The sequence below is a fragment of the Mastomys coucha genome, unplaced genomic scaffold (genome assembly GCF_008632895.1).
Source record: "Mastomys coucha isolate ucsf_1 unplaced genomic scaffold, UCSF_Mcou_1 pScaffold23, whole genome shotgun sequence".
Lineage (NCBI taxonomy): Eukaryota > Metazoa > Chordata > Mammalia > Rodentia > Muridae > Mastomys > Mastomys coucha.
The window spans coordinates 42664468-42688132 of NW_022196906.1; the positions used below are offsets into that span (position 1 = coordinate 42664468).

General features: G+C 47.7%; 1 protein-coding gene and 1 long non-coding RNA gene across 3 annotated transcripts in view; both read right to left on the bottom strand.

Moving 5' to 3' along the window:
- Positions 1-8379: 8379 nt before the first annotated feature.
- On the bottom strand, positions 8380-9756 carry LOC116072629. Its single transcript, XR_004111528.1, has 2 exons — positions 9141-9756; positions 8380-8651 (listed from the first exon to the last, which is right to left on the bottom strand). It is a non-coding gene; the product is annotated as an uncharacterized LOC116072629 (long non-coding RNA).
- A 1479-nt stretch (positions 9757-11235) lies between these two features.
- Zbtb16 (zinc finger and BTB domain containing 16) overlaps positions 11236-23665 on the bottom strand; it is a 187333-nt gene continuing 174903 nt past the window's right edge. The window contains exons 6-7 of one of the 2 annotated variants that reach the window (XM_031343157.1): positions 19287-19454; positions 11236-16830 (exon numbers count right to left, since the gene is read on the bottom strand). In XM_031343157.1, coding sequence (XP_031199017.1) covers positions 16601-16830; positions 19287-19454 — 398 coding nt within the window. In that variant the 3' untranslated portion in view covers positions 11236-16600. The remainder of the gene's footprint in view (positions 16831-19286; positions 19455-23665) is intronic. The other variant, XM_031343156.1, reaches the window with a different exon arrangement.

The window sequence follows — 23665 nt, forward strand, 5'->3', positions numbered from 1 at the left end:
TTTAAGTATGGGGCCTTGAATTCCTGATCTTTTCAGGACTTTTATCATAAAAGGATGTTGGATTTTGTCAAATGCTTTCTCAGCATCTAGTGAGATGATCATATGTTTTTTTTTTCTTTGAGTTTGTTTATATAGTGAATTACGTTGATGGATTTCCGTATTTTGAACCATCCCTGCATCCCTGGGATGAAGCCTACTTGATCATGGTGGATGATCATTTTGATGTGTTCTTTGATTCGGTTTGCAAGAATTTTATTGAGTATTTTTGCATCGATATTCATAAAAGAAATTAGTCTGAAGTTTTCTTTCTTTGTTAGGTCTTTGTGTGGTTTAGGTATAAGAGTAATTGTGGCTTCATAGAACTAATTGGGTAGAGTACCTTCTGTTTCTATTTTGTGGAATAGTTTGAGGAGTATTAGTATTAGGTCGTCTTTGAAGGTTTGATAAAACTCTGCACTAAACCCATCTGGTCCTAGGATTTGTTTTGGTTGGGAGACTCTTAATGACTGTTTCTATTTCATTACCAGATATGGGACCGTTTAGATCATTGATCTGGTCTTGATTTAACTTTGATACCTGGTATCTGTCTAGAAAATTGTCCATTTCATCCAGGTTTTCCAGTTTTGTTGAGTATAGGCTTTTGTAGTAGGATCTCATGATTTTTGGATTTCCTCAGTGTCTGTTGTTATGTCTCCCTTTTCATTTCTAGTCTTGTTAATTAGGATATTGTCTCTGTGCCCTCTAGTTAGTCTGGCTAATGGTTTACCTATTTTGTTGATTTTCTCAAAGAACCAGCTCCTGGTTTGGTTGATTCCTTGTATAGTTTTTTTATTTCTATTTGGTTGATTTCAGCCCTGAGTTTGATTCTTTCCTGCCTTCAACTTCTCTTGGGTGAATTTGCTTCTTTTTGTTCTAGAGCTTTCAGATGTGCTGTCAAATTGCTGGTGTATGCTCTCTCCAGTTTCTTTTTGGAGGCACCTAAAGCTATTAGTTTTCCTCTTAGGACTGCTTTCATTGTGTCCCATAAGTTTGGGTATGTTGTGGTTTCATTTTCATTAAACTCAAGAAAGTCTTTAATTTCTTTATTTCTTCCTTGACCAAGTTATCATTGAGTAGAGTGTTGTTAAGCTTCCACATGTATGTGGGCATTCTATTGTTTATTTTGTTATTGAGGAGCAGCCTTAGTCCATGGTGATCTGATAGGATACAAGGAATTATTTCAATCTTCTTGTATCTGTTGAGGCCTGATTTGTGACCAATTACATGGTCAGTTTTGGAGAAGGTACCATGAAGTGCTGAGAAGAAGGTATATCATTTTCTTTTAGGATAAAAAGTTCTATAGATATCAGTTAAATCCGTTTTATAACTTCTGTTAGTCTCACTATATCTTTGTTTAGTTTCTGTTTCCATGATCTGTCCATTGCAGAGAGTGGGGTGTTGAAGTCTCCCACTATTACTGTGTGTGGTGCGATGTGTGCTTTGAGCTTTAGTAAAGTTTCTTTTATGAATGTAGTTGCCCTTTGATGTGGACCATAGAGGTTCAGAATTGAGATTTCATCTTGGTAGATCATACCTTTTATAAATATGAAGTGTCCCTCCTTATCTTTTTTGATCACTTTAGGGTGAAAGTCGATTTTATTTGATATTAGAATGGCTACTCCAGCTTTTTTCTTGGGACCATTGGCTTGGAGAATTGTTTTCCAGCCTTTTATTCTGAGGTAGTGTCTGTCTTTGTCACTGAGGTGGGTTTCCTGTATGCAACAAAATGTTGGGTCCTGTTTATGTACCCAGTCTGATAGTCTATGTCTTTTTATTGGGGAATTGAGTCCATTGATATTAATAGATATTAAGGAAAAGTAATTGTTGCTTCCTGTTATTTTTGTTGTGAGGCCTGAGCCTCCCAGCTGGTCCCGCCTTAGAAAGTCACTGAAGAGAGAATGGCGGATCTCAAGTCCCTAGGTTAAAGCACTCCCTGAAGGCAGGTTCTCTGCTTGCAGGGAAGGGGCAGAGAGGGCTGCGGACCCACCACCGTCACTCCTAGATGTAGACGCCTGACTACAGTACTTCCTAGTTTGGCTCCTTAATAAAACAAATAAAGTTCAAAAAGTTATTTTTAAGACAATCATGAAAATCTGGACAGAAGCTGAATAAAGCTATTGAGAAATCTTTCCTAATCTTTAAAATGAAGATTTAGTTATATTTGTTTATTGTGTATGAATGTTTGCCTGCATGTATGTATGTGTACCATAAGCATGCATTGCCCACAGAGGCTAATAGAGAGCATTGGATCTGACAGCTGCAGACAGCTAGCTGTAAGCCACCATGTGAATGCTAAGATTAAACCCAGGGCCTCTGCAAGAACAGCCAGTGTTCTTATCCATCTCTTCAGCCCCTCATTCTTAATCTTTAAAAGTGTCTGAACAACATGACCATTATAGAAGGAAGCTTTTGTTTCTTTTTATTTCTTTCAGGCAGTCTCACTATGTAGCTTTGGCTGTAAAAGATTCCAAGAGGATCAGGCTGGCCTTGAACTCACAGAAATCCATTTGCCTCTACTTCCCCAATACTGGAGATTAAGGGTCTGTGTCACCATGTCCAGGTGAACACTAATTCTAAAATATTAATCTATGAAGTAGATAGAAGAAAAATGACATGGTGGCTGGGATATTAAATATTTATATACTTAAACAGAAACCAAGAATCACAACACACAGGAAGATGAAGTGGGGCTGACAAAGTAAGTCTTTGTGATTTTGAATCTATATGATGGGCTTCATGACGTGTTCATTATTTTATTCTCTCAGTTTCTAAGTGTCTTTGAAAGTTTTCATTTTAAAGTGCTTCCAATAAAGGTTTAAGACAAGAGAGGGTAATGGGATGGGAGTACAATCAAAGGCTATGTTGGTTAAGTCTCCATTGTCAGCTTAAGGGCCTTAGGGTCGCCATGGAAACACACCTCCTGAGATGTGTCTATGGGATGTTTACACAAAGCTTTAGCTGAGCAGGGAAGACCCAAATGAACATAGGTAACACTGTCTCATGGACTGGGAGTCCAGACTGAGTACAAAGAAGAAAGCCAGCTGTGTGCTTTGACCTGCCTCCAGACTCTAATGACATGTCATCGTCTGTCTCACATTCTCAATGCTATATGAGACACACCATGACAACTGCACCCTCAAACTGTGAGCCAAAATAAACCCTTCCTTCTTTTTGAATTGCTTGTGTTAGGTGTGTTGGCATAACAAGAAGAAATAACCAGCATGAACTATAAAATGTGCAAGTCTATAAGACTGTAAGTCTATAAGACTATAAGATGTCATTATTTTGTACAGTTAAGCACACATTTTAACATCTATTTATTTGTGTACTTAGTATAGGAGATGGAGTTGAAAGACATCTGGTGGGAGTCTGTTCTCTTCTTTCACCATGGTGAGGGGGGAGGTCCAAGGGACCAAGCTCATGTCATCAGCCTTGTCAACAGGTACCTTTACTCGAGGAGCCATTTCTCTGGCCCCTATTTTGTAGAATTAACAATTAACATATAATACTCTAATGAGAAGAAGTTAGAGACCTAAGATAAGAGTTAGACAAAGTATGGTATTATTTAAATATTAGCATTGGTTGTAATAACAGTTGTGTGGCAAGCATAGTTTGTAAGCAAGCATATGGTACAAACAAGGCCAGCAGGCTCATAAACACACACAAGAGGATCGTGTCAGATGGTGGGACATGATATGAAAAGCAAGTCTGGGATGCTATGGTCAGGCATAAGTGAGCTGAGACCTGAAGGGACCAAGGACATCCTGACAAAGGGCGGGGGCATGGGGGGAGGAGCTTCATGTAAAAGCTTGCCCTATCCTTGAAACAGGTGGAAGGCACGGGAGCTGGACACCAGGGTAAAAGGATGGTGGAAGTGGGTCAGAGAGATAGAGTGTGACCACATTGCTTAGGAACTTTCCTAGAATCCTGTGCATGGCTTAAAAGAGGCTGCAGTCTATCACAGTAAGGAAGACACCTCCATGAAAGCAACAGTTTAATGCTGCAGGGAAGAAGTGGAGAGGGGACCAGCAGTGGGAGTGGAATATGAAATCTCAAAGCCTCTCCTTAGCGACTTCCTCCAGCAAAGCTTTACCTCCTGAAGGTTCCACAAGTTTCTAAAATAGCACCACCTGCTGGCTGCCCAGTGTTCAAACACATGAGCCTGGGAGGGACATTTCACATTCAAACAGCTTTCAAGCCTCAGGAGAGAAAGACACAGGCCTGTGGTGAGCAGAGGCCAAAACATCCAACATACCTCACACATGGATTAACAAGAAACTCAGGCCAAGCCCAGGATAGACCCTAGCCTAGTCCAGGGTAATGTGGGGAAACCCAGAATTAATATGTGAGTAAACATTGCCATTAATACATGAATTCTCAGAATCTGACAACTTTCCAAGAAAATCCAGATGTTTGTGTTTTCTTAGCTATAAGAGAACTATCAGAATCCTAACTGCAGAAAGACTGGTTTCCATAATTATGGGAATGAACAGGTGGAGAAGAAGTGGGACACCAGAGAGAAATGCATGAGCCAAGAGCTTAAGGAGACTGTAGGATTCCAAGCACAAGAGGAAGGATTGACCTGTGATCAGACATAGATACCCCACCTTATACACCCCAGATCCCAGAAGGCACAGTATTCACGGGGCTTCTCTTGTAGAGTTTGTCTATGTTGGGAATTAATGGTAGCCCCCAGTCTCTGAAGGCACACAGGGAGCCTGGGGTGAGTGGCACTGTGAGACCCTCTGGCACTTCATGCTATACTGCCCATGTGATTCTAGTTTGTTTGTTTGTTTGTTTGAGTTCAGAGAAATCTAACTTAGACAGCCCGGCCTGATCTCAGCCGCTCTGTGGAGAATTAACAGGAAGATCAAGCTCTGGTGTGTGAGACGGGTGGGGACAGAGAGGAGAGGTTAATTGTTAAGATATTTCTGAGAGCCGGGTCGGTGTCTCTCAGGTCAGGTGTGGGAGGTCCCTCGTACCCTCCCTCTGTCACTGTGACTCCTTTCTTTCCCAAGTAGCTAGAGGTTGGGAGAGGACTTCTCATCAGCCTGACGCCACGTGTGCATTTCCTTCTTCTGCCCACCTGGGGTCACTAGAAGCTCATGCTATCCTTGAAGACCCTTCCACCTCCACCCCAATAGGTACCGAGTTAAAAAACCCAAATGCTGCTTTAAAAGAAGGGGGCGGGAGGAGAACTAATAGGTGATATGGAGCCAGGGATTTTCTCTGAGGCAATGTAGAGCTAATCAGAGTCATAGCTAGAAATAGGTTGAGAAACATCTTCTAACCCATTCTAATGCAATTGTCCAAGGTGGCCAGAGGTACCAAGGAACAAGGGGAAAGAGACACGATGGCCCCATAGTCCGAAGACTCGGGTATCCAAGTGAGAGCCACAGGTTCGAGAACTGAGGCCAATCCAGCTAGAGATGGTCAAGGGAAGGATGGACCCTACAGTGCTACATACAGTTTTTGCATTGCCCGGGAGAGACAGTCCTATGTCACGGCAGCAGCCACTTCATTTAATTTCTAGGTGTCCTGAAGCTTCTGAAGACAGGGACATAGGTTGCCCACGGTTCTCATACACAGTCTCCTGTCACTTCTTATCAGCCAGCCTGGAGGTGGTGCTCAGTTCCACTGGCCTGCCTGGGTCTTTCTTGGTAGAGAAGCTTTGAGGATCTGAAGTCCATCTGAGTCTGGTCATCCCTCAGGGTGAGATGAGGGTTAAATATGAATTAGTGTTTGAGGGTTGGGAGGACTGGGAACAGAACTGGAAGAGCAGGAGAAAAGTCAAGAGTGAAGATACAGGGGCTCGGGAGGACTTACAGAAAGATCCCTTTGACCTCCCCTTTGCAAGTTATGTTTCTCCCCTGGTATGCATGTGAGTCATAGTCTCTGCTTTACCCCTCCTCACTCAACCAAGATGGTAATACCCCAGTCACTTTCTAGATGCTTGAGCGGTATACGCACCTCCAAACACTCTCCACCAGGTGGAGACAGAATCCTACTTATGTTTCCAGGTAGGCGCTCTGGTAATTTCAGGCCCCTCAAAGGGGCTTCTGGTCTAGAGAGAGACACCTAGGCCTCCAGTTCCCCTTCCAGGCCATCTGGTGTCTGTCCCATCCCGTCCCCTTATAGCTTACATTGTTATAGGTGTCTTTAGAAAGCTGATCTAAGGGTCTTACTCAGGTGTGCCTGAAGGTAGATGGGCTAAGCATTGCTGTTCCATCTCACAGTTGAGACGAAGGGAACTTGGAGAGTCTTAATACAGAACCAAAGCCATACAGAGTACAGCAGAGCTGGCCCAAAACACAGCGTCCTTTTGACTATGAATCCAAGGTTCTTCTTGCTAAATCCCAGCTGTCCCTTTTTCTCAGAGGTGTGCAACATGACAGCCATCAAACTAGTCGGAATCAAAATAGAGTCTGGATGCTTGACTCCAGAGGTCTTTTTGAGGCCCTTCTGGTCTTCAGAATACTGCTGAATCTCACGGCTCAAACCCAGTGTTGCCTCAAGGACTCCAGGGCACCAGAGAAACTGTCGGTGACTGTGGCAGCTGTGGGCATCGTGAACCATAGAACAGGAATGAGGCAAGGTACCTTGTCACAGATACTATAGCTGACCATCCTTGCAGGACTTCCTCAGGTGGGTGAGTCACCAGGGTAATGAGACCTGACCCAGGCCTGCCCTGGAATGTACCGCCGGAATGTTCACTGGTTTCCAGCAAATTCAGGCCAAGAACATGAGTGGGGCATCAAACCCTGAGGGATTGTGGGTTTTGACTCAGTACATGGAGGGATTCCTTCCTGGTGACAAGGGGTGGGTGTTGTGGGAAGAGGTGATGGGATAAAAACTGTCAACCCTGAGAAAGGATAGAGAGGAGGCTCTGCCCTTAACAGGACTGTGGGGGGGGGGGGCACCTCTGTTTACTCCCCTGTAAAGGAAAGCCAATGGCCAGTAATTCTTCACAAGAGCTGTAGTGCTGAACGGAAGCAGATTTATTACATATCCTGTACATGAAAGGTGTCCCACACTTGCCCCACTTACCCCTCCAGCTGGTGAGCTCTGACCGTTGTCTCTCCCACTGTCCAAGAGTCAGACAGAAGGAGCCCAGCATGTCAGGAGTAGGTTGTGGACAAAACTATGCTCCCTCACTATTGTCTGGCCCAGGGAATTCAGTTAGGGTGGTAAGTTTGGGAGTCTCTATGTCAGGCTGGGAGAAGCTGGGCAACAGGGAACAGCCAGAGGTGTGCATCGAGGAGCAGCTGAAAGCCACTGGGCTTTGCTATTAATGTAGTCAGTAAATAAATAAAGGAGGGCTTAAGCTGAGTGTACAGCAATCAGTTTGGAACTACAGGGTAATTAGCTCTGTAGGGGGCCGCAGGGCTGCAGAGTCAGGTTTAAATGAGAGAGTTCACTTTCACTGAGGCACCCCTGGGGTGCAAAGAAAGCAGCCCAGGGGAGTCAGCCGGCCAGCACTCTGGGTGAGGAGAGCTGTAGCTCTGGGTCTGGGAGCTGAGGCCTCCCCGTGGGGCAAAGACTTCCGGTCAGCACGGAAACATCCCACACTAGACAGGCCTAAGCCAGGTAGCCCCCAGCTATAAAATGCCACTCTCCTGAACCTGCCACGCCTACTTCCTTTAGGGTGACCTTAGGAACAAATACAGGCACAGGAGTAGGGAGCTCCCCCACCCCCAGGATGGATACCAGTTCTTGATGTCATGGGGAGATGTCGAGGCGGGCATGTGAGGGGCTTCTTCTACTTCGCTCACTTCCCTTACCCTTGGCAACTGCATCCTCATTTTCAGAGAGCTAATTGCCTCTCTTCTTCCCTCTATCTTCCTTCCATGTACTCAGCAAAGATTTATTGGGCACCTGCCAAGTGCAATGTTAGGCTCTAGGAACACCAAGATATAGAACACACAGTTCCTAACCTCAAGGAACTTGATGTCTGGAGAAGGGGACAACGGAGAGCTTAGATGACGGTAATGCACCTTGACAAATGGCAGGTTGCAGGGTCTGCATAGCAGGGGCACCGGATGCAGTCTCAGGCATCTAGGGAAGGTCTCCTGAGAAAGGTAGCATTTGAGATGAAGCAAGATCTGGGGGAAGCTGAGAGGACCAGAAAGCTTGCTTTTTGCTGTGTTCAGCTGGTGAAACAGGGTAACACAGGTTACAGAGCACAGGACCGCCAGCTCCTAAAACCATCCTGGGTGGTTTTGACTATATAGCAAGGTAAGGGTGGATCTAAAGGACAGGTTGGAGTGTCGAGCAGGGACTGCCATTGAGGTCTTATTGGGGAGCTTGGACCGTATCCTAGGCTTGATGAAGAGCCACCAGGGAGTTTTCAAAAACATGTTTTTTGTAGAGTGAGGGGGGATACATTCATTGCAGGATGTACAGGATGGAAGATGGAAGGGAGGATGGGTTGATGCTGGGGCCAGAGGACTCTGCTGGCAGCCAGGTGGAAGGCATTGGATGGTTGTGGATGGAGGGAGAGGAGGTGCTGGTGGGAGGGAGAAGTCCTTAGATTTGTTCTTCTTTGTTTGATCAGCCACACTCTTGTGGGTCTTGAGCAGGCTTCTGTTAACTCTGGGCTTCAGCTCTGCTCCCTAGGGGAGACATCAAAAGCCATTAAAAAGAGAGGGTGTACCAGAACCTAGGCAGTAGTGACAGAGAGCACTGGACAGGAAGGGACAGCAGGGGTGTCTTGAGTATGTGTGTGTGGAGGAGGCTCCCAGCCAACCAAGCCGGAGAACACAAGTGGGATGATCCCTATCCACCCAACCTGGCACTGTATCTTTCCAGTCCAGCTGCCTGTCCCTTCTTCTGACCTCAGCCTCGTGCCCCGCCCCACCCCCACCCCAGGCAGGGCCTGCCCTGGTGGCAGTTGCCCATGCTGCGGGCTGGGGCAGAGGGCAGCTGCGGCCCGCTGCCCAGGGAGGGAGGAGGGGCTGCGGCAGGCCTCGGAGGAGCGTTCTCAGGCTGGCCTGGCCGGGCCCCTTTCTCTCCATGAGATCATATCTGGGTCAAAGAGCATGTAAAGCAGGCAGACCCCGGCGGTCACACAAAGCCCATTCAGCCAGCCCCTATTCACTCACCTCCTCTCCCCAAGAGCCCGCGCCGCCGGGACCCCAGTGCAGTGCCTAAGCCCCAGCTTTGATGTCCAAGAACAGAAAACGGCGATTAAATGTTGTTTTAAAGAGGGAGTGCCCACTGCCCTCCCATCTGTCAAGAGAAAGCCGAGGCCTGAGGGAGGGGTGGGGTACAGAGGGGGAGGGGCAGGGTGCAGAGAGGGAGGGGCGGGGGCTGGCCGAGAGGGGCAAGGGTTGAGGGGAGCAGATCCCAATCAAAACATATGGATCTTTGGCCAAAGACGTTTTTTTTTTTTTTTCTTTTTTAGAAGTGGGAAATGTGATGTGGAAGTGAGGTATGGGGCAAAAGAAATCTCCCAGAAATGAGAGTAAGGGGCGGGGGAGGGGGGGAAGCGCAGGAGTGACAAAGAGAGACGCAAACCTGGGTGGAAGATGAGGAGAAAGACAGGAAAGAAGGACCAACAGAGGATGGAGATGGAGGGCTCTGAAGAATGGGAGGCTGCCTGCCCTGGGCTGAGCCTCTTCCTGGGAGGCTGTTAGGGTTAGTGTGGCTTCAGTGTCCCTCAGCTACACACACACACACAGGGAAGTGAAGGGACTCAGGCTGCATTGTTTTAGCGCTGTAGTGACCCACTATGGTGGCCATGAGTTGGGTCTCAATGGGAAGAAAGGCAGGGATGTGGTCAGGCTGTACATCCAGGATCTCAGCAGAACCGGATGCAGAGCTGAAGATGAGCCAGGTGGTGCTCTCACCTGCAGCAGGGGACCAGATGGAGCCCCAGGCTTTGTACGTTGGACAGGTGCTATCCCACTGAGCAAAACCTCCAGCTTCACAACAGGTCATGGCTGCCAAAGGACCACGGGCCTTCTGGTGGAAGCTTTGTGTTGAGACAACTCTGAAGCTTGCTTCACTGTGAAGAAGATCATACCTCAAGCCTGGGAAAAGCAGTTTCCTTTGGCATCTGATCTGGACCTGGATAGATCACCTAGTACTAACTGCATGATACTGAGTGGTCACCACACGCTTTGAAAAACACGTGACAGTTCCGGGAGTGCGGCTTCCTGAATTCCCAGTGCAGAAACTATCACTCATGCAAGTTTTACTGAATGAAAATGTCACTTAGTACATTGTTCCAAGGTCAAACAACACTCATGTATTTAACACTGCTCCTGAACCCAAGCCGCCAAAGCAAGGCTGTTGGGTTGATGAGATGGCTCAGTGAGAAATGGTACCTGCTGCCAAGCCTGAGGGCCAGACTTCCATTCCCAGGACTCAAACGTAAACAGAGAGAATTGATTCCCAAAAGTTGTATTCTGGGATGGAGAGATGGATCAGTTGGTCAAGAGCGCTTGTTGCTCTTGCTGAGAACCCAGGCTCGATTCCCAGCACCTGCTTGATGGCTCACAACCATTTCTAACGCTGGTTCCAGGGTATCTGAAGACCTCTTCTCACCTCAGAGAGCAGGCAACAGGCACACATAGGGTGCACATACATATGTACAGAAAAACCACTTATACACAAAATAACTCTTCAACCTTTTAGAGTTGTCTTCTGAGCTTTACTCATGTACTTGGTGAGCACACACACACACACACACACACTCATGCAATAAATAAAATGTAACACACAAAAAAAATTAAAAGCAATAGGAGCTAGTAAAATGGTTCAGTGGGCCAAGACCCTTGCTGCCAGGCCTAATGATCCGAGTTCAATCCTTGGGTTTGTGACTTGTAAATGTAGCAGTGAAGTGTCATACAAAAAAAAATGCTGCATGTGGGGCTGAGGTGGCTCAGTGGCAAAGGAATGTGCCACTGAGGGTTGGATATAATCCCCAGAACCCACACGGTAGGAGAGAACTGACTTCTATACCGCCCGCCATATGTGCATCATGGCAGTTGTTCACATGTATACCCATGCGTGTGCACACACAGGCCACCAAATCATTAAGAATGAAGAAAAAAATCAGGGCTTAAGCTGACATATTAACATTCTCTGCTTTCATCTCCAGGCAGAATTTCCAGTTCCTTTAGCATGCTCCCACCCAAGACAGGAAAGAAAGAGGTCGAGGCACTGTTTTTTTTTTTTTAAAGACACTTGGAGCCAGAGACAACTGAATTAACTTTATTCTCTTCTAACTGCAGATTCAAGGTATACAACTGAACATCGCTATTTTTCTTATGAGACTTATAAATAAAAATACAAAAAATGTTCACTACAAAAAAATCTACTGTTAGTAGGATGTAAAAAATATTCTCTTTGCTATAGAAGGCACAAACTTCACTTAGTGACACATGGAGAAAAAAACCTGCAGCAGTAAATTCATTTTTTTTTCCTTATTTTTTTTTTTTAAAGTCTTGTCAGAAACACTGAAGTTACAAAGAAACGCATCGATCTACACAGAACGAAGGCAGGTGTGGGTAAGCGGCAACAGGGGAGCACACTTCCAAGTGGACAGAAAGAAATCTGGACTGGAGGAAGGTGAAAGCAAGGGGAAGGGAGAGATGGGGCTAACCGAGCGAGCGAGCCAGGTGGACCTGAGGGAAAGATAGGGTGTGTGAGGGGAGACAGCAGAGAGGAGGAAGGGGGAGGGGTCAAGGGCAGAGAGAGTGATTTGTACAACAACCAAAAGAACCAATAAAATTGAAGAAACAAAATTGGGCAACCTCCTAGAATTAGGCTAAGAGGAGGTGCTGAGGTAGACATTAACTAGAACATTGATGAATTAAAAACACTATTCTGTGATACAAAGCAATTGGACTGGCACCTGTGCTCTCACATCAGACAAGCAAAAAAAAAAAAAAAAAAAAAAAAAAAAAAAAAAAAAAAAAAAAAAAAAAAAGAGAGAGAAAGAAAGGAAGAAAGAAAAAACCAAAAAAATAAGATACCCAAACCGAAAGGCTTAGTTTTGCTTGGTCCAGCAGGGCCAGAGGGCCCTCAGTGCTATAACTTACATACATACATACATATATATATATTTATCTTTATATATAGGGCGATGGCATGGTGCATCATGGCGGTTCTTCACCTTACAAGGATTCATGCATAACACTATGTGAACAAGTACTATGATACACTCGGGGAGGAGGGACCCTGTCTGCAAAGTGGGCCACCCAGGAACGGAGGACTCAGAGCTGCTGGCAGGCAGGCTTGCTGGGCCTCTCTCCCTTCCCCTCACTTTTTCCCCTGATTCCATCCATTCTGTTTGTCCTGAACCCTTCTCTTGGGCATCTCTCTTTTATCCTCCTCCACCCGTTAGTTCAGCGGTTTGTCCTCCTCCAGGAACCTCCAAGTAAGTGCAGCCACTGTAGCTGGGCCAGAAGTTCCAGGAGAGGAATGAGGCTGGACAGAAGGGGATGAGATAGCAAGCAGGGGGCGGAATAAATCAACAGAACCCTAGCTCTTTATGCATCTGTCTCATGCCAGTGTCCCCAGTGTCCACCTTAGTCTGGCTGACTAGAGGGCTGGCCGAAAGTCTACCCGCTCCACTTCCCTCACCATGGCCTAAGACCAAAAGTGCTTCCTGTCCCCTCTTCTCTAAGGGACCCTGGTCCTCCCATCCCGGCCGCCCCTACGGTACCTGGCAGCAATACCATATACTCCTAAAAATCTACAGCAGTTTTTTTTTCCTCAACATGGAAAAACTGTTCAGGCACAAAGATTTAAATAGGCCCGTGTGGTATCCCTGGATTGTACTGAATCACTGGGTTCCCCCAGCCTTCCAGCCCACCCCGACACCCCAGATCTGCCTTCCTCTTCTTCATGTAAAGCAACCAAGCAGCAATGACATTTCTCTAACTTATATCTCTCTTACTATATCTCTTTCTATATATATAATATATATATACTTTTTGTCTATCCTATATACATATAGGATTTTAATGCTTTAAATGAGCAAAGGAGTGAGCAGGGGAGCAGCACTGGGTGGGGGTGGGGGTCAGCGTGGTCAGAGGCATGAAGGGATTAATTCGTAGAAACTGGGCAGGGGGAGGAACCAGTAAGCAGCTTGGATATGCTAGGTGGGGAGGGGGTCACCGAGCTGGATAAGGCAGTAGCAAGTGGGGGTTCTGGGGTTCTGTTAACAACACGGCCAAAGGCAGAGGCGTGACAATCCAGAAGCCTCAAGGAGTGAAACAAATATGGTTTAAGCTACCTGGGAAAGAAAGGGCCTCCACCCATCCTTCCAGCTCTTCAGCTCCATGCTCCTGGAAGGCTCCAGATAGCCTCCTACCTGCCCAGTGGCCATCAAGCTCAGCAGAGAAGGCCCTGGAGACTTTAAAACCTTTTCCTCTTTCTGAATGGGAAGGCCTGGTGGAACATCGGGGCTTCAGGGTATCCTGGCTCCAAAGGAAACAGAAGAAAGGGGTCCCTTCAAAGCTGTCCCTGCCTCCACTAGGATCCCAGAGCCCTCAGGGACAGACAGGGCAGGCTGCGTGAGTACCAACATTGAGACAGCAGCACAAGACAATACCTTGTGACTTCTCTCTCTCTCTCTCTCTTTCCTTCTCTCTCTTCCTCCCTCTCTCTCCCTCCCTCTCTCTCTCTCTCTCACACACACACACACACACAGATTTTGCTGTTGATGGCCATGAACTTTTTTTTTTTACCTTTTTCTTCTTTTTAAACCCACCCCCCGCCCCTGTTCACATTACAAAAGGAAAGAGCAAGGTCCTGTAGAAAGGAAGAAGGAACTAACAAATACTACAAAAATATTACAGTTTGCAAAGATCAGCTCAGCCCTCTGATTGGGCAGGGGTCAGGGCAGGGGTTCAGGAAGCAAGGGGCCAGCCAGTTCTATGGAGTAGTTGAAAGGTTTTCCCTTTGTCACTAATCTTGAATGACATCTCACTGTTAAATATACTGTTTTCTGGGATTTACAGATCCCTGAAGGTGAGCAGTTCACACTTTTATCCCCCTAGTTGGGGGAATAAGCCATAGTGCATAATGACTTTTTAAAAACCACTCTTTTCTAGAAGATTCTCTTTTCACATTATAAGCACGACAGCTTTTCTGGTCATATATTTCAAGCTTAAAGTTTTTTTTTTTCTTCCCAATGCACTAAGTTCTCCCTACAGTTCCAAAATAGTCCCCTCTGCACTTTACCCTCCCTAGTTCACACCAGAGAGTCAAGCGCCCCAACCCAGATCCTCTCAACACATGGTTGGTTTGTTTGTTTTTTAAGGCCTTCAGATACAAAATGGATGAAATTGTAGGGGGGAAATGGGCGGGACGGGGCGTGGCCGAGGAATAGGGGGAGTGGCTACAGCAGCATCCACCCCTCCGACTTCTGTTACTTTTCACAGCCCTTCACCCCTGCCAACCTTTCCTAAGCCACTTTTTAAAACCTATGATCAAAACACAGCCATGACTCTCTCAGAGAAAGAAGAGGAGGAGAGGAAAAAAACAACAGGTATCTGACAACATAAAGTAAGAAAGGAAGCGGGGGGGGGGGGGGGGGGGGGGGGTCCGTCCCAAAGCAAAGGGGATTATTGCAAATGTGCTTTCCAAAATTCAGGGCAAGGAGGCTGGAGGAGGCAGAGCTGCAGAGGGAACCAAAGACTGGACAAACAGAAGAGGTAGCTTTTAGAAAAACAGTACCCCACCCAGCACAACCAAACCTGACTCGTCTGCCCCTCAGGCACACACCAGCCATTAAAATATACCAATTCTGGCAGTGTTGACGGTAGGAGACCACGTGGTTGTACACGGGCCCTCTCGAACCTAAACAGCCCAGATAATTCTAAGACCAGTAGGATCTTTCTCCAGAGTGTTTCGGTCTGAACTGAAGCTGAGCACTGATAGTCTGAGCCCTGGGTGGTACTGACAGTGACAAGTGACACTATGGGGAGACACTGTGAGAACCCAATCGTCCTTCCCTCCAGTCCCACCACCTTCTCAGCCCTCCTGGCCTCCATTCAGATCCTGAGTGGTCCACTTTTTCCTACAGCATCCAGCCAAAGAAGGGGAGGGCTTCTACCAGGTTAAGTTCAAAGCCAACTATTAACTTACGCCAGAACAGAAAGTTACACCCTCCCCGTTCCTCCAATATCCCCCCACAGCCAAAGGGGTGGGGAAGGAGATAGGGGATTCAAAAGCTCATGAGGTCACAAAAAAAAATGAAACTGAGGTAATTCAAGTACAATGTGCTAAAAGCGAACATAACAAGAGGCCAAAGCGCTGTCAGCTCCTCCCCACTGCTCCCTGGGGACAGCCCCACCACCTCCACTCTGAGCCAGGAATTCGGGGCTAATCTCCAGATCTAGGGTTCTCCCTGTGCTTAGAGGATCCTCAGTGACAGCGATGTCCTCCAGTGGCCAGTCCTCCCACTCTGCTCAGGCAGGGTATCCACTCCCACTTCCAAGAAAAGCTCACCTTTGGGAGGGCATCTACTCCTCCTCTGGGGCAATGGGGCCTTTCAATAGGATGATGGGATTCCTTTCCCTAGGGGCTGAGAGCTGGGGTTGCAGGGATGTGTACTTGTTTGGAGGGTGGGATGGAATATATTTAGTTGGGTTTTGTTTGATTTTTGTTTCCGTTTGCAAGCAGAGAGCAGCTCAGCAGGAATCTTGCTCATGAGGGAGTTTGGCTGGGGTACAACGCCTGCTTTATTTTGTTCTGTGTTCTCTGAAAGCTAAGGGAAGGAAGGGAGGGACAGAGGGAGGGATGGAGGGAGGGATGGAAGGAGGGATGGAGGGAAGGATGGAGGGAAGGACAGAGGGAGGGATGGAGGGAGGGAGGGGGAGGGGTTTTGGAATCTGACACAGCTTTCCCTAGGAGGAACCTAAGGAGGATACAGTTCAGATCCATAGAGGGTGTAAGCCCCTTGTGACCAGAGAACAGCCTTCAAAAGCAAGTGCAAGAAGCTGAAAGAGCCATGGGACTCTCAGAGACCATGAGGGGTACCGGCTGAGGCTGGCAGAGCAGCTGGGCAGAGCAGAAAGCCTTTCCCTCCCCACTACCCTCAGTATTCCAGAGATGCCACTCTGGGCATCAACTGGGGGCTCCCCATCATTTCTGCCTCTCCTCTCTGCTCCCCTTCCACCCTCTTCAGAGGAAAGGAAAGGAGGCATAAGGGCAGAGGCCTTGGCTCTGACCAGAGACCCTCACATCTGCTTCCTGGTTTCCATTTCTGGACACAAAAGGAAGTTGTAGGTCATGGAGAGGAGAAAAATGCCCCTGTGTGAATGAGCAAACCCATCCCACCCACCCAAGAGAACCAAGGAGGGCAGAGACCCCGGGGGAAGGGGCAGTGGTTTGACAGCCAGATCACCTGGAGCCCCAGGAAATAATCCAAGGCCAAGTAACTACCAGGTTTCCCTCTCTTTCTCTTTTCTATTTCCCCCTTTTCTTTTCTTTTCTGTTATTCTTTTCTCCGCAGTCTTTCCACTTTGTCTGGTTCTAGCTCGCCTTTGCTGGCTCCTGCCGCTGCTCTACCATGTGTTGGGGTGGGGGGAGTGTGCCCCCCCATTCACACATAACACAGGTAGAGGTACGTCTTCTCTATCCTCCAGTCAGGTGGGATCTCCTCCGGCTTGTGGCCCTTCATGTGTTTCTGCATAGAGGAGAGGCTGGGGCAGTATTCCGTGCAGATGGTACACTGGTATGGCGAGGCACCGTTGTGCGTTCTCAGGTGCTTGATCATGGCCGAGTAGTCTCGGGAGCGCTGGTGGCAGAGTTTGCACTCAAAGGGCTTCTCACCTGTGAAGAGACAAGACAGGACAGGGGAATGTGAAGACCAGAAGGACCTTGGGCCATCCTTGGGCTTGTTGGAGAATGTCCATCCTTGTAGCCGTGCAGTCACCAACAGAACTTCCCAAGACCAAGGGCTGGGTCATCCAACACGGTAGCCCTTAGCCACACAGGTACAGTGGTCTGGTGATTGGGGCACTTCACTCCTACTTTATTTTGTGATTATTATAAATAGGCAAGTGGATGGTAATAGGAGGACTGTCCATGAAGCTCTGGGCTCTTAAGGCAGGGTGCTTCCCTTCTAATGAAGTTGTGTGTGCTGTGGAAAGGGATAGCAAGTCTCTGAAGCCCTTTGGGATGCTTCTTCATAACAAAGCTCACACACACAGGGAACAGGAGAATGGGTAAAGTCTTTTTAGAGCTTTAGTCAGAAAGGAGGAGAGGTAGGGGAAATCCAAGAAGCCAATCCTTCAAAGATACCCTATCTAGGGCCGTTTACCCACTAAAGTCCTGGACTACCTCCCAGTCTAGGACTGTGCTGAGAGGCAGTACAGAGAACCTAGGAGTGCACAATAGTCACACCCTAGTGGGCTACCCAGACCTCCCTTCCACTAGAGTCCCCTGGAGCTGAGCAGAGATGTAAGGGAACCTTGTTTCAATACAGTAATTAACTGGTCAGCCATCTCGCTATCGATACTCCTCCGTGCTGAGGCCCCAGCAAATAATGAAGTAATGAACAGCCAAAGTGATCTAACTATCGACCAGCTATTTACAATAGTCACCGCCGATGCATTTAATGATCTGCCCACTAGGTCACATCCCACAACAAGGGACTGAGGAAACCCCGGGACTCTGGGATATCCCTTGGGCCACTCGCGTGTCAGCAACAAGCACCCTGTCCTCTCCTGTGGCTTTAAGCCAGAGGCAAGAAAAACAGGGCTCAGGCAAGGAGCTGGACCTCTGAGAACAGCTGCCCCTCCCTGGGCTCTTCTCTCTCTTAAGTCACGTAAGCTCACCATACCCTTGTCTCGAATGGGTGCTGTCCCCACTGGTCAGAGGGGGCATCCTCTTTTGCTCTATTTCATGCTTAGCCTCACAGAAAACGCTACCTTCCCCACAGCTGGCAGACTACAAGGGGTGGGTATTTAACAACCAGCTCTCCAAGGACACATGACTCCACTGCTATCCTGTCAATACTCCCAGTGGGGCCCATTTTAAGCAACTGAACTTAAAATGGAGAAGAAATGGGCTTTTCAATTAAGTAGAGGCCAGTCCTAGGGCTCTCCTCTCTCCAACTCCAAACCCTGTCCTTCTGTTTGTCCTCAGACCCCAATAAAGACAGAGGCTCATGATTTTTCTATGTAAAAAGGAATGTGGAAGTACTCTGTCATGGTGGGACATTCTACTATTAAATACATTGGCTCCATTCATTTCAGAACACCAGAATTAATGTCACAGTTTCCTGACCCTTATCATAACTTAATGCCCTCTGATTATGCCTCCAACCACAAATGGAGCAACATGAAATCATTCAAATTTCACTTCTCCCTACTCTGGCCGACTTAACTGTAATTTAGGACTTGGAATAAGCACCATATTGCCCGATAGTCCTGGATGGTTTATAGTATGACTGCTTAGGGAGACTGACTGGGTCCCTGAGACACTACTGCAATTGATTACTACTGTCTGCCACAATTGACTCGTAATGTTTGCCTTGGCCTTCAGAGGAGGGTGATGATTCTCAGACCACCATATTATCACTTTAAAAAATATATTGTTTTGGCCAGGTGGTGGTGGCAGTGGCGCACTCCTTTAATCCCAGGCACTTGGGAGGCAGAGGAAGGTGGATTTCTGAGTTCGAGGCCAGCCTGGTCTACAGAGTGAGTTCCAGGACAGCCAGAGCTATACAGAAAAACCTAGTCTTGAAAAACCAAAATAGATAGATAGATATAGAGATATAGATATATAGAGATAGAGATATATATTGTTTTAAAGTCGGTTGGTGGTGGTATATGTCTTTAATCCTAGCATGCAGGAGGCAGAGACAAGTGGATCTCTGTGAATTTGTGGCCAGCCTGCTCTACAGAGTGAGTTCCAGGACATCCAAGGGCTACACAGACCCTGCCTTGAAAAAAATCAAAAACATTAAATAAAAAATAAAAATTATTTTTATTTGTGTATGCGTGTGCATGAATGTGGTGCCCTCTGAGGCCAGAAGAGGGCATCAGGTCTCCTGGAGCTGTAGTTACAGATGATTATGGGCCATCCAATGTGGGTGCTGGGAACCCAACTGTGGCCCCCACAGGAAGCACTCTTTCCACCACGCCATCTCTCTTGTCCCCATATTGTCTCTCGATGGACCCCCTTTTCTCTGCTTGAGCCTTGAACCACGGTTGCTTGGGCTTCTCCGAATAACCACCCGCTCCCTGTCACCGCCCACATCCCAGAGCCTGGCCCTCGAGTACCTGTGTGAACCCTGTAGTGCGTCTCCAGCTGGTGCTTCAGGCTGAACTTCTTGCCACAGCCATTGCACTCATAGGGCTTCTCCCCTGTGTGGATGCGCTTGTGGCTCTTGAGAGTGCTCTCATCCCGGAAGCAGCTGCCGCAGAACTCACACTCATATGGGTGGTCACCTGTGAGAACAACGGGCTGGCTCAGACCCTTGCTTCCTCCTGCCTCTGTTTCAGGGAACACAGCAGGGTACATTCCGTGTCCTGCAGTTGCCTATGTTCACCACCTGACTGATCCCACAACAGCCAGTCCCTATGTTCATACATCCAGTAGGCCCCACAGTCCTCCACAGGTAACAGCCAGTCCCAGGAAAAGAGCATCTTGGCCCAACCAAGAGCACCAGCCCTCAGAAAGCAGGCCCCTGGGAGGGTAGAGCAGAGCCTGGGGCTTCACTACCTCTTCTCCGTTTCCTCTGGTTACCGGCCAAGGACCACTCTAGCCTAGCTTCCCTACCCTCAAAAAAAATCCCTCCAGCTTGGAGAACTTCCCTTTGATTCCCCAATGTTATCCACTATCCTCCCTCTCCTACTCTACCAGTTAAGTGTATTTCCTGTTTCCTTTTCTTCCCCTAAGGATCCCTCAAAGCCCTGCTCAACCATCATGCCCTCCCCCCAATGTGGACACTCCCCTTCCAGTTCCCCAGACAGATGGAGCCATATTTTTTTCTCTATCCCCAAAGAGAAGAATACTGAATATTTTTATTTACAGAAACTTGATTGAAACAACAACATCAAAACAAAAAACATGGGTTCTATTTTCACTGCTATCTGAGAACATCATGGAGACCATGTCACGTGGCCATGGAAACCATCTGATGAAAAAATATGCTTAACTTACAAATGAGGGAAAAAATGAGTTGCTTAGAGGTACTTAACCACTGTCCCAAGGTCACCCAGATACAAGTAGCTAGGGTGGATCTTCCGCTCAGGTCTGATCCTAGGGTCAGAACACTGCGCACTTACCACGGGGCTAAATGACACCACTGTATTGTACTGACTGACAGGGCCACGTGAAACACCTCCAGGGTTAGAATGGAGCCTTTTCCACCCTTATGCCCCTAGTGCTTGCCCAGGAATGACTCAGAACCAACTCTTGGAGAATTCTGGGTATTGGCCTAGCCTCATGTCCATCAGCTGAGCATTCTCTTCCCGGGACACTCCACTCTTCAACCCTGTGGGCCAAGGGGGTAGGAGTGGGGTTAACCACCTTGCATTTTTGTAACCGAGGTGTCGCACTCGGGGAATGAAAGGTGAGGTGTGCAGCTACTTATTTATTACAGGAGCGAAGGCGCAGACAATAAAGATAGATTGATCACCCCAGACTTTGTTCATGAATATTTAAATATCGCTGATTCCTCTGTCACTGTAATTACAATTTCTCTGGGCTGCATCTCCAACAACCACAGTTTATGGTAAAGAATGGCCCACTGTATTTCACTTGTCCCTCTGCAGATGTGCAAGGCTGCCAACCGTGTAATGTCCCCTGCATTTCATACATTCTCTTCAGCTGCTGAAGGCTTAAGTCATCCACAATGACCTACGTTTTTTCATTATCCCCATGTCAAACTGTGCTCGTGCCTGGGCATAAATTGTCCTTCTCCTTATAGACTCACATGCCTGTGCCTTCACTTCCTCTTTAAAATGATATTTTACTCTCTCTGCCATCTCCCCTCTGTGGGCCACTAACCAAAAGTCCCACTACCTGAATGCAGGGCCCCCACACCCACATAAATTCTCACCTCCTCTGATGGCTCAGAACGTTTCTCTGAGGCTCTGTGGGGAGTGGTTGTTGGGATCTGTTCGCTGGCACACTCTCGTGGGGTAAAAGATGTACAGAAAGTACAGGGGACTTGGGGGTGGGAGGGGCTCCATGATGGAAGCACATGATGGAAGGGAGGCTCCATCCCTTGCCAGTCTTCACCAACTAAGGGGCACTGTCCTAGCTCAGAGGCCTGGCCAAACCACTACTCTCTCACTGCTACAGCTATACCAAGGACCCATTCCCATCCCCATCAAAGCCAAGAGGCTAGCCCTCACTGACGAAGGTACTAATTAACTGTAGGGGTAACCTGCGCATGAGACTCTTTCTGTCTGCCTCTGCTATCTGCCTGCCCGCCTGCCTGTCTCTCTGTCTCTTTCTCTGCTGTCTGCCTCTCTGCTGTCTGTCTGTCTGCCTGTCTGTCTCTCTGTCTCTCTCTCTGCTGTGTGCCTGCCTGTCTCTCTGTCTGCCTCTCTACTGTCTGTCTGTCTGTCTGCCTGCTTGTCTCTGTCTCTCTCTCTTTGCTGTCTGCCTCCCTGTTTGTCTGTCGGTCTGCCTGTCTGCCTTGCTCTCTCTCTCTCTCTCCCCCTCCCTTCCTCCCTTCCTGCCTGCCTATCTGTCTCTGTCTCTCTGCCTACCTGCCCTCCACCCCCCTGTCTGTCTGTCTGTCTGTCTGTCTGTTTGTCTGTCTGTCTCCCTCTCTCTGTCTACACACATAGCCCCATCTGGTCTGACATCCAGCTCCCCCTCCTTCCTGAATCAGCAACGATTACGACTTTAATCAAAGATTCAGTATCCTCATTAAGATATAAATAAATAAATAAAGCAAGGGCCACGTGAGACTTCAGCTGAAGCCGGTAATTAAAACGTACATCGGCAGTCACCCAGCCCCCCTCTGGGAAGAGGGGGTGGCAGTGAGGGAGGGCTGGCTGCCTGTGTGTGCTCCTTGCTTCCAGAGGGGGGCCCTAAGAGTTTAACAAACAACTGAGGGGTTTGTTTGATCAGATTTTTATGAATTTAATTACGAAGTGGATCACATGTTAAATGAGTTTAAATAGGAACTCTCTGGAGTCTGCCCAGGGAAAGAGTAAAAAGCATTCAGAGAATAAAAAAAAAAAAAAAATGACAAGTCACCATGACACATACCCACTCTCACCCCACCCAGGTTTTACAGCTCAGTGGCTGCCAGACCTACAACCCTCTCCCTGAGAATTGAGCATGTCAGGCTGGCCATAATGTACATAAAGCTGGCGACAAAAGTCAAAATCCAATTTGTGGTATGTTGATTAACTCTGTAGGCACGTTAATGAGCTTGACATTAAGTGCAGGACAAACGAGACTAATTAGAGCCCCTCTGGCCTGCCCAAGGCACCTGTGACCCTCCCTTTCCCCTGGCTTGTCATTACCGTGTGGCTTCCTCAGCTCCGGTCAACCCCACTGTCCTCCTTCCCCACCCCAGCCCCTGGGTTCCTCAGATCCCGTTCTCTCGGCCCCTCCCTTCCGTGCAGCTGAGAGTTTATTATATGATGAGCCATGTGAATCGAGGATCCATCAATGCCAAGAGCACGGCTGGACTAACGTACCAAACACAGCTGCTGATGCTAAACACCGGCCCCAGCAGCAAATGGGCCAAGAACAAGGGAATATTAATAAGGCATTGTGCTGGGGTGTGTGTGTGTGTGCAGAGTCTGTGCTGGGCTTCTGTGGAAATCAATGAGTGCTTGAATGCGTGTGCACAGGGGCACACATGTCTGTTTCTAGAATGAGTTAAGGGTTTCACCCAAACTCTGTCCTTGCTGGAGATCTGAAGCTTGGCTTACCCTGAGTAGATCTGGACTGACATGTGGCTAATTGAACTCTGAGACAGGGGCATAGGCAAAGCAAGCCACATCCTGGGTGGACTTCATAGGGCTTGAGTCATTCACGCCATGTGATGTCAAGTGACTTGACCCAGTGGCTAAAGGAAGCTGGCCATCTTCCCTAAGATTAAACTTAGGGATCTGTTGAGGGAATCATTGATGGCATGATGTATATATCTTACAGGGAGGTCCTTATGCAGACACTGAGAGAAAATTGTTGTGTATACTCCTTTTCTCTTTGGTCCCCCTTGCTGGACCTTACCTGCTAAGCCCTCCTCCTTTCTACCGAGCAGCCCTAGGCAGTTCTCAGCATCTGGTGAGCCTTTCACATTTGACAATGATATGGCACTGCGCTCCTCTGACTAGGATGGTATCCAGAACCCAGAGCCAAGGCAGGCTCCTTGGTGAGAATGCTGACAACTGGCTGGACAATACAGCTCAGCCCCTGAAAGTAAAGCTCCCTTTTTATTCATTAGAGCCTGTCACCCATGTAAGGGCCGGCCACATACTCCATCCCTCAGCTATGAAAAGTCTCTTGAGAATGAGAAGTTCTTTCAGCCCTCCCTGAAGCACACAGAGCATTTATGATGTGTATGTACTCTCCGCTACATCCTTACAGAAAGACATGATCCCAGCTCTCCCACAAAACCAAATCAGAAACACACACACACACACCAGCTCTCCCACAAAACCAGATTAGAAACACACACGGGGGG